General features: G+C 44.6%; 1 protein-coding gene across 1 annotated transcript; it reads left to right on the top strand.

Moving 5' to 3' along the window:
• Positions 1 to 607: 607 nt before the first annotated feature.
• Positions 608 to 5,414, top strand: DLL1 (delta-like 1 (Drosophila); the record flags this gene model as incomplete). The annotated part of the gene is made up of 7 exons (XM_008944275.1): positions 608 to 668; positions 1,153 to 1,283; positions 1,410 to 1,579; positions 2,204 to 2,420; positions 3,148 to 3,940; positions 4,220 to 4,334; positions 4,736 to 5,414. Coding segments are annotated over 7 exons (1,493 nt in total), but the record flags the coding sequence as incomplete, so codon positions are not given.
• Between the last annotated feature and the right edge of the window lie 8,071 nt (positions 5,415 to 13,485).

Here is a 13,485-nt window from a genome sequence, read left to right as displayed (position 1 = left end):
AGGGAGGAAGAACTTTAGACTTATTTATTTGAATAAGAAAAAAAAAAAAAGTTTTTTTTTGCAGCGAAATCACGCGCGTGCCATAGATTAGCTGTGGGCAGGGATAGGCTGCCCGGCCGCCGGCCGCCGGGACCCCTAGCATTTTTTTGTTGCAGTGGGGCAGCTGCTGGGAGAGAATAGACAATAGAGCAGCTGTCTTGCACTGGCACCCTGCACACCAGCTGTCCACTCTTATCTGCACACACACTTTCGGGGGATATTAAGAGGTGGAGCTGTGTGCATAGAATTGGAAAAAAGGACTTCTGACCCTCACTGGGAAGGGAAGGGGGGTGATGGGCTGTGGGGAAGGCAGCAATTGTGAGTCCTCTTTTGTCTGTGTGCAACTGTATTAAGAAGAATGCTCATCCCCGGTGATAAGTAAAGTGCCCGGTTACGGGGCGAGATCAATACTCCTGCAGACTCCAGAGATTAACTCAGCTGCTCTTAACTGCCCCAGCCTGGTAAAAGGGGCTTGCTCCCCACCTGCAAGGTGCTCTTGGGACCAGACTTGCAAAGGGAGGCGTTCGTCCCTGGGGCTGACATCTCTCCCCTCTTGGTTTGTTGACAGCGATCTGTTTGCCTGGATGCGACGAGCAGCACGGCTTTTGCGACAAACCCGGGGAATGCAAGTAAGTTTTCCACTCCCCTCCTGCTCCCCTCTTTGTCTTTAACGTTGATGCTCTGGTGTTAAGTAAACCATTGGCCTCTTGAAGACTCAGTTTAAATGCCTTTCTTCGTATTAGATAGTCGTTTGAGAAATCCAGGTGATGCCGGATTGAAGTATTAATCTACAAGTCAAACATCAGTACCATTAATATTAACTTAATGAGTTTACAGTGCTGTGTGTAAGGTTTAGCTGTTTGTTATTAGAGTAAACAGATTAACTACCTGGAACCATGGCTCTGTCTATGGAAGTGGAAGAAATATCTGGGACTGTTGAAAGCTGATGCTACAGTTGGACTCAGTGACTTTCTCACATGAAGGATCACTGAGGGCTTTTAGGAAACTTGATCCCTGGCATCAGTGTGTTTGCAGAGTTTGTGATAGGGTTTCCAACTGTGAGAAGTCTAAATATGATGAGAATTTTTTTTTTTTTTTTTTTTTTCCCCCCAGATGCAGAGTGGGTTGGCAGGGTCGATACTGTGATGAGTGCATCCGATACCCAGGCTGCCTTCATGGTACCTGTCAGCAGCCGTGGCAGTGCAACTGCCAGGAAGGCTGGGGTGGCCTTTTCTGCAACCAGGGTGAGTTCTTATTCCTTGCCTGAATGTCTGTTTTAAAATACAGAAAGCAAGTGGCTATTTCTAGCTCATCTACCCTGTGCTAGCCTTGCAAAGTAGCAAGTATCTTGACTGCCCTCTCTTTTACAGACCTGAACTACTGCACCCACCACAAGCCCTGCAAGAATGGTGCCACATGCACGAACACTGGTCAGGGGAGTTACACTTGTTCTTGCCGACCTGGGTACACAGGCTCCAACTGTGAGATTGAAATCAATGAATGTGATGCCAACCCTTGCAAGAATGGTGGAAGCTGCACTGTAAGTTTGAATTGTTTGGGCCATCACCTCCATACAAGAAAGATATTGAGATGCTGAAGGGGTTCCAGAGAAGGGCAACTAAGCTGGAGAAGCACTAGAGAACAAGTCTGATGAGGAGTGTCTGAGGGAACTGGGGTTGCTTAGCCTGGAGAAAAGGAAGCTGAGGGGGAGACTGTATTGCTCTCAGCAACTACCTGGAAGGAGGTTGTAGAGAGGTGGGTGCCAGTTCTTCTCACAAGTAACTAGCGATAGGACAAGATGAAGTGGCCTGAAATTGCACCAGGGGAGGTTTAGGTTGGATATTAGGAAGAATTTGTTCACTGAAGGGTTGTTCAGCACTGGAACAAGCTGCCCAGGGTAGTGGCTGAATTGCCATCCCTAGATCTGTTTAAAAGTCATGTAGATGTGGAGCTTAGGGACATGGTTTAGCAGTGGACTTGGTAGAGTTAGGTTAAGGGTTGGACTTGGTGATCTTATAGGTCTTTTCCAACCTAAACGATTCTATGCTTCTATGATGTGAAACTGTAAGGGAGGAGTTAATGTCAGTTTTCCTGATTTTCTCTTTTGGGATTTTAAAGCAACTTCAGATAAATATTTTGACCATTTCTCATTTCTTTCCCCCAGGATCTTGAGAACAGCTATTCCTGTACCTGCCCCCCAGGCTTCTATGGTAAAAACTGTGAGCTGAGTGCAATGACTTGCGCTGATGGACCGTGCTTCAACGGTGGGCGATGCACTGACAACCCTGATGGTGGATACAGCTGCCGCTGCCCACTGGGTTATTCTGGATTCAACTGTGAAAAGAAAATCGATTACTGCAGTTCCAGCCCTTGTGCTAATGGTAAGGCCAAACATGCCACCGTGACCTTCTAAAGGGAGACCATCCCGTTACTTTGGCTTCTGGTCTGGAGTATGTAACAAGACTTAGTGATCAGTCATGGTCCATGTCATGTCAATAGTTAACTTGGTGGAGGAACTGTACTTAGAAGGTAGTGATGTGGTTTGGGCCACTGCTGCAGATCACATTTTCTCAGGGGGTGACTGTGGCCAGGTAACTTGGCCTGAAGCTTCATGACTAAAAATGTGGAGGATTATACTTGCAAATGGTTTGCAGAGACACTTTGAGGTCTGTGCATGCAAGATGCACTACAAATGCTAAATGTTATTACTTGTAAACTGGTGACTGTCATCCTCCTGTTTTGTTTAAACTAGGGAGGACTTTCTTTACTGCAGTCCTCCTCATTCGTTGCCACTTGGACTCTGTAATGTGAGATGGTGGTGTTAACCTGATCTGGACTAGCTTTGTTGTCCAAGCTCAGTGAAATGCTGAAGAGGGAATAGGATGAAGAGTGAAAAATAGACCTGATTAACAAATAACTTCCTTAAAAAAAAAAAAAACTTTTTTTTTTTTTTTTTTTTTATGGTGGATCTGACTTGGCAAAGGTTGAGTTAACCTCTCAAAAAGAAAGCTTTTCTCAGCTGTGACAGTCTCCCTGCGAGCAGCAGGTGAGAGGCTGTCGGGTCTGTCTGCCCACCACTCAGAGCTCGTCCCCCTTGATGTCTTGCAGGAGCTCAGTGCGTCGACCTGGGGAACTCCTACATATGCCAGTGCCAGGCTGGCTTCACTGGGAGACACTGTGATGACAACGTGGATGACTGTGCCTCCTTTCCCTGCGTCAACGGAGGGACCTGCCAGGATGGTGTCAACGACTATTCCTGCACCTGCCCCCCAGGGTACAACGGGAAGAACTGCAGCACCCCAGTGAGCAGATGTGAACACAACCCCTGCCACAACGGGGCCACCTGCCACGAGAGAAACAACCGCTACGTCTGCGAGTGTGCCCGGGGGTACGGCGGCCTCAACTGCCAGTTTCTGCTCCCCGAGCCGCCTCAGGGGCCGGTCATTGTCGACTTCACCGAGAAGTACACGGAAGGCCAGAACTCCCAGTTCCCCTGGATCGCTGTCTGTGCTGGGATTATTCTGGTCCTCATGCTGCTGCTGGGCTGTGCTGCTGTGGTCGTCTGCGTCAGGCTCAGGGTGCAGAAGAGGCACCACCAGCCCGATGCCTGCAGGAGTGAGACGGAGACCATGAACAACCTGGCGAACTGCCAGCGCGAGAAGGACATTTCCATAAGTGTAATTGGTGCTACTCAGATCAAAAACACCAATAAGAAAGTAGACTTTCACAGCGATAACTCTGATAAAAATGGCTACAAAGTCAGATACCCATCAGTGGATTACAATTTGGTGCATGAACTCAAGAACGAGGACTCTGTTAAAGAGGAGCACAGCAAATGTGAAGCCAAGTGTGAAACGTATGATTCAGAGGCAGAGGAGAAAAGTGCAGTACAACTAAAGAGGTAGCTCTTGCAGAGGGGTTGGAACTGGGTGACCCTTGTGGTCCCTTCCAGCCCTGACAGATTCTGATCTGTTTTAGCAGAGGACTTTAGAGTCCTATTGGCTCAATGGTTGGACTTGATGATCTTAAAGGTCTCTTCCAACCTAAAGGATTCTATGGTTCTATGATTCTATGATCTGAGCACGGGGGGCAGCTTGGCTTTGAAGGGGGTGTATGTGGCTCATAGGTAGTGTTAAGCAACAGCCATCTGACCTGTGTTGTTTCTCTTTGTCTTCAATAGTGATACTTCTGAAAGAAAACGACCAGATTCAGTATATTCCACTTCCAAGGACACAAAGTACCAGTCGGTGTATGTCATATCAGAAGAGAAAGACGAGTGCATCATAGCAACTGAGGTTGGTATACTGCCTGGCAGTTGGGACAGCAGGGAACAGTCTTGGTGCACAGCCCCCATCTAACACACGTCAGGGCAGCTAAACTCTTTTCCATGGTGCTGCAGTGATTTGTACCTGTTGAAGTCCATCCAGCTCAAGTTTGTCACACTGTGGATGTTGTAAAGACAAACTCAGTGACTTGCTGCTTTAGGTGTTAGAGGTACAATAACTTTCACAGACAAGGGTACGATGATAGTGTCACTGTGGTCTGCTGACCTACCTCTTAATGTGTTTCATGCAGAGTCCATTCTTGCTTGGTGTAAAGACAGAATCCCAACCCTCTGCAGCCTTACAACTCAGAAGAGAGAAAGAGACACTTTCCATTAACCTCTCCTGATCTCTGCTCATGTTTCTCTCACCAGGTGTAAACCAGAGGTGATATGGCAAGGTGGTTGGTCAGAACAATTTCAGAGGAGACGTGCCCCGATGAATGCTGCTGAAAGAGGAATGGGAGATAGATTCCTTCACTGACTGCTGCTGAGAAACTAAATTCAGGCTTGAGCTGGTTCTCTACTGAAATTAGCAAAGTGACTGCAAAATAAAGAAACAAGATGGACACCAGGCAAGGGTCTGTGTTCAAGGATTACTGTTGCACTGCCTTTTATGAATTTTATCATTGCACTATGGTCAGTTGCTTTTCTATATATATTTAAATGAATGGACTTAATTACTACATAAGAAGCATGCACTGCCTGAAGTGTATATTTTGGATTCTTATGAGCCAGTCTTTTCTTGAATTAGAGACACAAACACTGCCTTTATTGTCTTTTTTGATACTAAAATGTGTTTTTACTAGGTGAGAAAAAGTGTGTTATTTTTTTTAATCTGTAAAAATATTTTCATGATAATTGTAAAGCTTGAGTATTTTGTGATGTTCATTTTTTTATAATTTAAAATTTTTGGTAAATGTGTACAAAGGCACTTCGGGTCTATGTGACTATATTTTTTGTATATAAATGTATTTATGGAATATTGTGCAAATGTTATTTGAGTTTTTTTTTACTGTTTTGTTAATGAAGAAATTCATTTTTAAAATATTTTTCCAAAATAAATATTATTAATGATAACCAGAGTGCTATGTTTATTCCATAACCAATGATGAACTGACTGAACCTTGCAACCAGGCATCTGACAGACTTCTGTGGACTCATGGGTGGATGGGGTAGGACCAAGACCCACCACAAAGACTGGGGAACAACTTGTTCTGTGTTGACTCCCCTCTTTCCTCTCCTAACCTTCTGAACTGTTGACCCTAAAGTTGTGCTCACTCTTACCCCAAGGTCTTTTGAGAGCTTGAGTAACGTTTGCTCAGTCATGTTGAGCTGTGTATATATAAACACATACAGCATCACTTCCCAAGGAAGAGCAACATGAGTGTGCCCTGTTGCAATCCAGACATGGAGCTCGTCATGACTCAGCCCTTAATTTCTCACAACCTCAAACATTGCCTGGGGGCTGGGGCAGTTTGGGATGCCCAGGGCATGTCACCAGGGGCCCCCAGCTCAGGTCCTTGGTGTGCACCCATGGCATGTGAGCTCCCTCAGTCACACCTGCTGGGGAGTGGCACTTCCCTCTCCAGGAAAGAGCGACACTGAATTGACTGCTGGCCACAGCTCTCCTGGCTATCATACATGTCTGAAGCATCAGTTGCATCTTTGGTTTCAACTCTGCTCCTGGTGCCTGTTGCCTTCATATTGGGGCAGGGTGTGATCCCATCCCCTACCTTGGCCCCTAACATTCAGGCAATTTCTTCAATTTATTTTGCACAAACTAGCTCTCCTTCACAGTGTGCTGTGTTTTAACTAGCAGAGGCCCTTCAGAAACAAGGCAAAGTGTTCTTCCACTTGAAGAAAGGGAAAATCTAGGAAATAGTTTCCTTTTTGCTCCATTAAAGCAGAACCCCAGTCATTTTGGGCTACCTCCCACAACTTAGGGGAGCCAATGGAAATCCTCTGTTCCAATTCGCTTCAGAGGAGGGGCATGCTATCCTGGACACAGAGAGTGAGATAGCAGATAGAAACAAGCAATTATTGTAGCTGGTGATCTATGACTGTAAAGTATGCATGTGCTCACCTTGTTTTAGTGTGCATAAGTTTATGGACCACTGGAACTGTACTTTGGTAGAGGAGGTCCACAGAAAACTCGCCCTGACTGCAGGAGCTTGAAACCCTTCTCGCTAAACCAAAGCTTACACAAAATCTAGCGACTCAATTCTCATGATGTGACCTGACAGAGCCATCCCCTTCATTTATCCCAAAGTGTCCTTTTAGGGAGAGTTTTCATGAGGAGAGAGATGCGAAGTACTAAACCCCAGCCTTTCAGTGATGGTCTGAACAGCATTTGCAAACTGAGCAGAAACATAACAACCTGCCAATAACCAGTCAATGCATCATATATTAAATGAGGCATGATGGTGTGTATAGCAGCAGGTGTTCAGAGCAACATAATCTCACAGATTGGGCAAATGAGTGAGCCTTGGTAAGTTTTACTGCCATCTCTGTTGCTGATTTGCTCTTAAACCTTGGACAAATCACTTTATTTCTCTGTATTTCCTCTTGTTACTAGGCTTTTTGGATCATTCTTTTCCCTTATGATGTTCTATGCTTCGCACAGCTAGTGCCACCCTCTCAGCTGAGCCCTCTTAATGCTGCTTCTGTAGAAAGAGCAGTAATGAACAGAAGGTCATTGATGGGTGGGTGCTTCTATGATGTCACGTCTTTACTGCTACAGGAAGTACTACTTTAATATAGTGTCAGGTAAAGGCCTGGAAAAGCATGCAACTCCTGCTCTTGTAAAGGGGAACGGCATCAGCATCTACTTAACTTGGCTTAAAAATAAAACAGCTTCAGAAAGCTCAGTTTGTCCAAGTTTGCTAACTATGAGAAGTGCTGAGCTTGGGGAGTGAAGGAAAATGTACTATGAGCCAAGAGAAGGCCACACCGTGGCAAGGGTGGCGAGGCCTGTCTGCATCAGCCCTGCCAGGGCAACACTCACCCGAGCGCGGGACATCTGCTGCCAAAAGGCAGCAGGAGCCTCCCTGTCAGCAGGGTCTCCAAAAGGCCTCCTCGTTCTAAAACGAGAGGAGAGCCTGCCTGGGGAGGACGTTTAGCCGGGACAGCTGAGAATTCAGGGCCTGATCCAAAGCCCATTAAAATTAATGGAAAGGCTCCAAGGAGCTGCAGGGACGCGTGGCACCGTGCCCCTCCTGACACAGCACATCGCCGGCTCTCCCCGGAGAAGGTGCACGCACAGACTGCAGCACGTATCCCCCAGGGAGGAGGATGCAAAAGCCCACGGCTGGGCTGGTCTAACCGGGTTTGTCCCCTGGTGTGGCTTGTCCCCCTAGTGCCAGTCCATGCAGGATGGGAGGACCTCAAGGGCCTGGGGCCTGGGGTCCCTCAGGCTGTCACTGCCTCATCGTCCCTTTATGTCCCCACCTCGATCTGCAACGTCTCCTCCTCCCTGCCCTGCAGCAGCCAGGAAGACCTTGGCCTTGTTAGGTGCCAGGTCTCAATAGGGTGGCTGGAGAGGGCACCCCTCCACCCGCACCTCTGCCTGCAAACCTGTTTCCTTGTGGCAACCAGTATTTGAGGGGTAGGCACGGACAGGACATGTCAGAAACTTGGAGGCACCAAAACAGCAGGAGAATTTAGCTGCAGGGAGGTATAAGCTGCCCTGTTTGTAGAACGGAACTTTTAAAATTAGGTGTGTTGCAGCTTGCAAAATGTAGGAGGCTTTAGGTTCAGACAGGATGTCTTAGGTTTAACTACAAACCAAAACAAATTGCTTCAACTTGATATTTGTGCTTACTTTGTTGTACACAGTGCAGAAGGACAGCTTGGGTGTCAGGAAACTAGGGCACTATTCCTGGCTCCACCGCAGACCTGATGTGTAACCCTGGGAGAGGAAGGATGGTCTTGTGGTCAAGGCACTGCGGAGGGACTCAGGAGGGCCCCCTTCTATTTCCAGTGCTCCTTCCAGACTTCCTGTGCAACCTTGGACCTGTGTCACTTAATCTTACCAGGACCTTAGGAAAATGGGGGCCTCCTGGTTGTGCTAACAAGGAGAAGGTCATCTGTGCTTGTGAGAGGATACCGCAGTGGTGGGGAATGCTGAAATACCCTCCAAAGTGAGTAGGACTGTTTCCTATCCCTGCATGTCAGATTGCTTGTCTGCGAGGTGGTGAGATATTTTTGCAAAGCGTCTTCAGACAGAATAAAGACCCCTATCACAATTGAAACATCCATCACATCAGAGGGCATACGCAAAACCATTTTGCAGGTAGAGATACAGATTAAACTCAGTTTGGGACTATGAGGACCAAGGAGGAAAGCTGCAGAAATTATACAGATGGGAATTCTCCACTGATGGACCCTGAGAAACTTCCTTATTGCTATGGCCTAACATCCAAAGCCACGTATTTAAAAGAAAATTATCTGAGAACTACTTCTAGGCCAAATCCCAAGCTGAGTAGCAATCTGTCACAATGCCTGACATCTACTTGTGTCAGACAAATGGGGAGCCTCTCTGTTCCCTTCCCTCCTCAAGAGCCACTTTTTTTACCTGGCTGTTAAGACCTGGCTTGCTGCCTGTGTCACTGCTACCTACTATGCAAGTCAGAAGAATAATAGCCTGCCCAGAAAAGACTCAATATGCACCATGAGACAGATTTTCAGATGAAACATGGGACCTACTGTTGTGAAAATGTGATGGCTGATTCTGCTGCTCGCAGTGTGGCAGAGGTGGATGGTAGACCCATGGGGCTGGACTTCACAGCATCCTTGTGACAGGTTGCTTTTTTTTCTTAGGAAGAAGCATCCCTGGTTATTTTCTCCTGCTGCTGCAGCCTCGTCTCCTGCACCAGTAAATTCAACACTGCTAGGGTTGCTCTCCAGCTCTTCAGCCAGTTGGTACAGATTGGTCTGTATCCATAGTGTTGAACTGCCTCACTTGCCCAAACCAACTGTGGGGGATGGCTCCTTCTTTGTAGCAATGCAACAATACAGGTGATGGTGTTCCAGAGACCAGGAACCACCTAATTTCCCAGCACAGGTGTAACCAGAGCATCTTATGAATGCCTCACTCCTTGCCGTAGACAAGGATGCTGTGTGTCAGCTATGGGGGTAACTGTGAGGATCGCTGAAGACTCCTGTCACCTGCTAGGGGCAGCTATGTAAACTGGCATTGCCTGCTTTAAAGCCTGCTCTATGAACTGGTTATATATGACCAGGCTGATTTTTTTTCACAACATAACACTATACCAGGTGAGCGGCCCGAGTGGGTGCACTGTGTAGCATATTGAAAGAAAGGTTACCATCAGTGCAGATACCTTCCCTTCTCTTGTTTATTCACCTAAACTGCACTGGCAAAAGCAACGTTCTATCACTGTGTTCTCCAGAGCATGGCTGTGCAGCCATAAAGACACAGGTATAAGTCAGAAGATACATGGCTGTTTGGACAAGGCTGGAGTGCTTACAGCTGCTAGCTGGTCTGTGTGTCTCCACAGAGTAATTTCACAGTGTGCTGAAGGCTGAGCAGGAGAAAGGATCAGGGTGGGGGTGTCCTGTGTTCTCTTTTGTAACATGAAACTGTAACTTTGTGAGGACAGCGTTTTCTGTGGGAAAGGACAGAGCAGATGGACAGCTCTGACCAGCCCTTAGTGTGGGGAGGACACGTGCTGGGGAGCCATTTCTGCACTCAGCTCCCACCACTGCCAGCATGTTTATGCTGAAGGCATTTGATGATCAATTCTAATCAGAATTTTGATTTAGCAGAAACGCATGTTTTTCTACAACACTTCAAAGTCAGTATTTTTATGAAGGATATTTTCAGTGGGAAACCTGTTTTTCAGCTATGATAAACTGAAATACCCTCTTGAGAAGCTCTTATTAGTTTCACTTTCTTCATGAAGCAAGATAGCAAAATAACAAGCAAGTGCTTCCCGGAAGACAGTAAATTAGCTGAAAACTTCCTTTCTTTTTCTTTTTGTTTTTTTTTCCCCCCTTTTTTTTCTTTTATTCACTTTTTCCCCCCCCCTTTCTCTCCTTCTCTTTCTCCTTTTTCTTCTTTTTATCTTTTTTTTTTTTTTTTTCCCAAAATAGAATTGATCCAGGAACTTTATCTCATTAAAAAGTTGTATATTTTACTTTTGATTTTGCTTTAGAATGTGAACATCCTTAAAGATAATTTCTCCCTCTCATCCCATTTTCTGACCCTAAGTAGCACTTTAGTGGCCTGAGGAAGGTTGTATTTAACACAAGCAAACTTCAGGATTTGGCCATATGTCAGAAAATACTTTTAATGGTAACTTACACAAGGAAAAACTGGTATCCTCAAGAACAGCTAATTACATGAGACAAAAAGCATTATGCAATATGAACTTCTAGGATAAAAGACTAATATTTCACCATTACTATGCATAAATTAACCCCCTTCAGAATGTTTTCAGCAGGCATAGAGTCAAAATACCTCATCTATATTTAAAGTAAAAATTGTACTCGGGAGGATCAGACCTCCAACACTTGAACCCAGGTAACACACCCAAGATAATTTGGCTTTGACTTATTAATTTGGCTATTGCTTGTGTGCATTCTTTCTCAAGGCACCAAGAGATTTTTCTTTACGAAGTTTTCCACACATGCAAACGTGGGTGTTTACAAAAGCCACCTGTCTGAAAAATGTAAGCTCCCTGCCTCAGTCTGGATTTACCTTGGTTTGAATCAAAGGGCCCGTGGAATTCTCCATTGCCCCTCGGTGGTGATGGTTTGGCACAGCTGCTGCCGCTGCTGCTGGGTGCTGGGTGTCTTCAGAAAAGTCAGATGCGCAACCTTCTCACTCAAAGCAGGAGTGATTGTTCAGAGCAAAAAACTATGGTGGAACAACTACATATGGTGCTTGTCGTAGCCTATATCTTAATTTTCTTTCTTTCTTTCTTTCTTTCTTTCTTTCTTTCTTTCTTTCTTTCTTTCTTTCTTTCTTTCTTTCTTTCTTTCTTTCTTTCTTTCTTTCTTTCTTTCTTTCTTTCTTTCTTTCTTTCTTTCTTTCTTTCTTTCTTTCTTTCTTTCTTTCTTTCTTTCTTTCTTTCTTTCTTTCTTTCTTTCTTTCTTTCTTTCTTTCTTTCTTTCTTTCTTTCTTTCTTTCTTTCTTTCTTTCTTTCTTTCTTTCTTTCTTTCTTTCTTTCTTTCTTTCTTTCTTTCTTTCTTTCTTTCTTTCTTTCTTTCTTTCTTTCTTTCTTTCTTTCTTTCTTTCTTTCTTTCTTTCTTTCTTTCTTTCTTTCTTTCTTTCTTTCTTTCTTTCTTTCTTTCTTTCTTTCTTTCTTTCTTTCTTTCTTTCTTTCTTTCTTTCTTTCTTTCTTTCTTTCTTTCTTTCTTTCTTTCTTTCTTTCTTTCTTTCTTTCTTTCTTTCTTTCTTTCTTTCTTTCTTTCTTTCTTTCTTTCTTTCTTTCTGTATCAGTTTAAAGAAAGGAACTGTGAAAAACGTTTGATGCTGTGTAAGTTCTTCTAATTGACTTCAGGAAGTGTTATCTGGAATGTCAGTTGTGAGCACACAAACTCAGCAGACTTATCTGCGTTATCTAATTACCATACTATAAAGTTCTGCTGACATTTCCTTTTGATAAACACAATACATTGCTTTCTTTATCTATCTGTATTAAATAAACAATGCTCTCCTAAATCCAACCCCATGCATGCTTTTTACTAAAACAATGTTATAAACCCCAAGACTAACAAATGCTACCACACCTTCAACAGTCCTAAATGAAAATGCTGGTTTTCACATGAAAAATGTTATCTAATGGTGGTGGGAAACCACTAGAAATCTTAATTTTTAAACTGTGAATAAACATAAACCAGACGACAGCTATTTATTAAGCAAAAAAAAGAAGCTGGAAAAAGAGGAAAGAAATAAAGAGCAGCAGTATTACAGGTATGCTTGCATTTCTTCACTGCTGTTGATGTATTTAACTATGTGCAGAAATACAGAATCATAGAAACATCTGGGCTGTGAAGACCTTAAGATGATCAAGTCCAACCATAAAACTAATACTCCCAAGTCCACCACTAAACCATGTCCCTAAGGGCCACATTTACATGTGTTTAGTATTATACATTGTTTTATATTATGTATCAGTGTTTACCATAAGGTTTTCAAAAGAGTGTGCCCAGAACTCGCAGGTCTGTCAGAGCTCACTCCTGCACTTTTGGATGATTGTGGAAAGCAGACTTCCCACACCAACCTTTGATGCTGGAAGCCTGCAGGTAATCGATATAAAGGAAAGGTGCCTCTAAACAACGCTTGTTGCTGTTTGATCTTCTGTTTCCTTCTGCTACACAAGAAGAGGTTTGTGTGCCTCCTGCAGAGGGAAGGGGCAAGAGGCTGGTTGGGGCTGTCACAGGAAGAGGTGAAGCAGGACATCATTTTGCCTGGGGAACCCCACTCCTCCAAACACCAGTGGGAAGCTGGGAGGATCACAGAGCCATGCAGATAGTGGAAAGTGGGTGAGGAATCTGCTTGCCAGCTCTGCTGCGGACCCTAGCTGGATTTAATCTGAGCAGGGAGATGGAGGCTCTGCCATGAGACAAGACTGACACAGAAACATTACAACACCTGTAGCACCGAAATCCCAGCTTGTAAACCCTCCGAGTTTCTATTTACCTCAGTGAAAATGAAGCCCAGGGGGACCCTGGTGGTTGGGGATCCTTCAGCACCTGTACACGCCCCACAGTCACTGTGTGCCTCTGCCCATGTGAGCAATTAACCAGGTCATACTGGAGATTAGAAGCTGCATGCACATTCAGCAAAAGATACGGGCTGTTCAGTGCTTTTTAAACCTACATTTATATTAAAGAAAGAACTCACAAGTGAAAAAGAAAAGCTGTGGCACCACACTGGGTAGCTGTAAACACACATTGTAGATCAAATGTAGCCACCAAGTTCTGGGGATGTTCCAAAGAGCCCTTTTCTATCAGATAGAAAAGATAGTCATTTCTGTCAGAAATGCTAAAGGAAGTGTTAATGACAGGAATAAATAACAGGTGCTGGGAGCAGCTGTTACTGATTAATGACTTGTCTTTTTTAAAATAGGTTTTCTGTTGGGGGAACCAGAATTTTT

Source organism: Merops nubicus, unplaced genomic scaffold (assembly GCF_000691845.1).
Source record: "Merops nubicus isolate BGI_N331 unplaced genomic scaffold, ASM69184v1 scaffold24870, whole genome shotgun sequence".
In the NCBI taxonomy this organism is placed as follows: domain Eukaryota; kingdom Metazoa; phylum Chordata; class Aves; order Coraciiformes; family Meropidae; genus Merops; species Merops nubicus.
The sequence above is the reverse complement of the archived record's forward strand: the minus strand, read 5'-3'. Positions and strand labels throughout refer to the sequence as shown.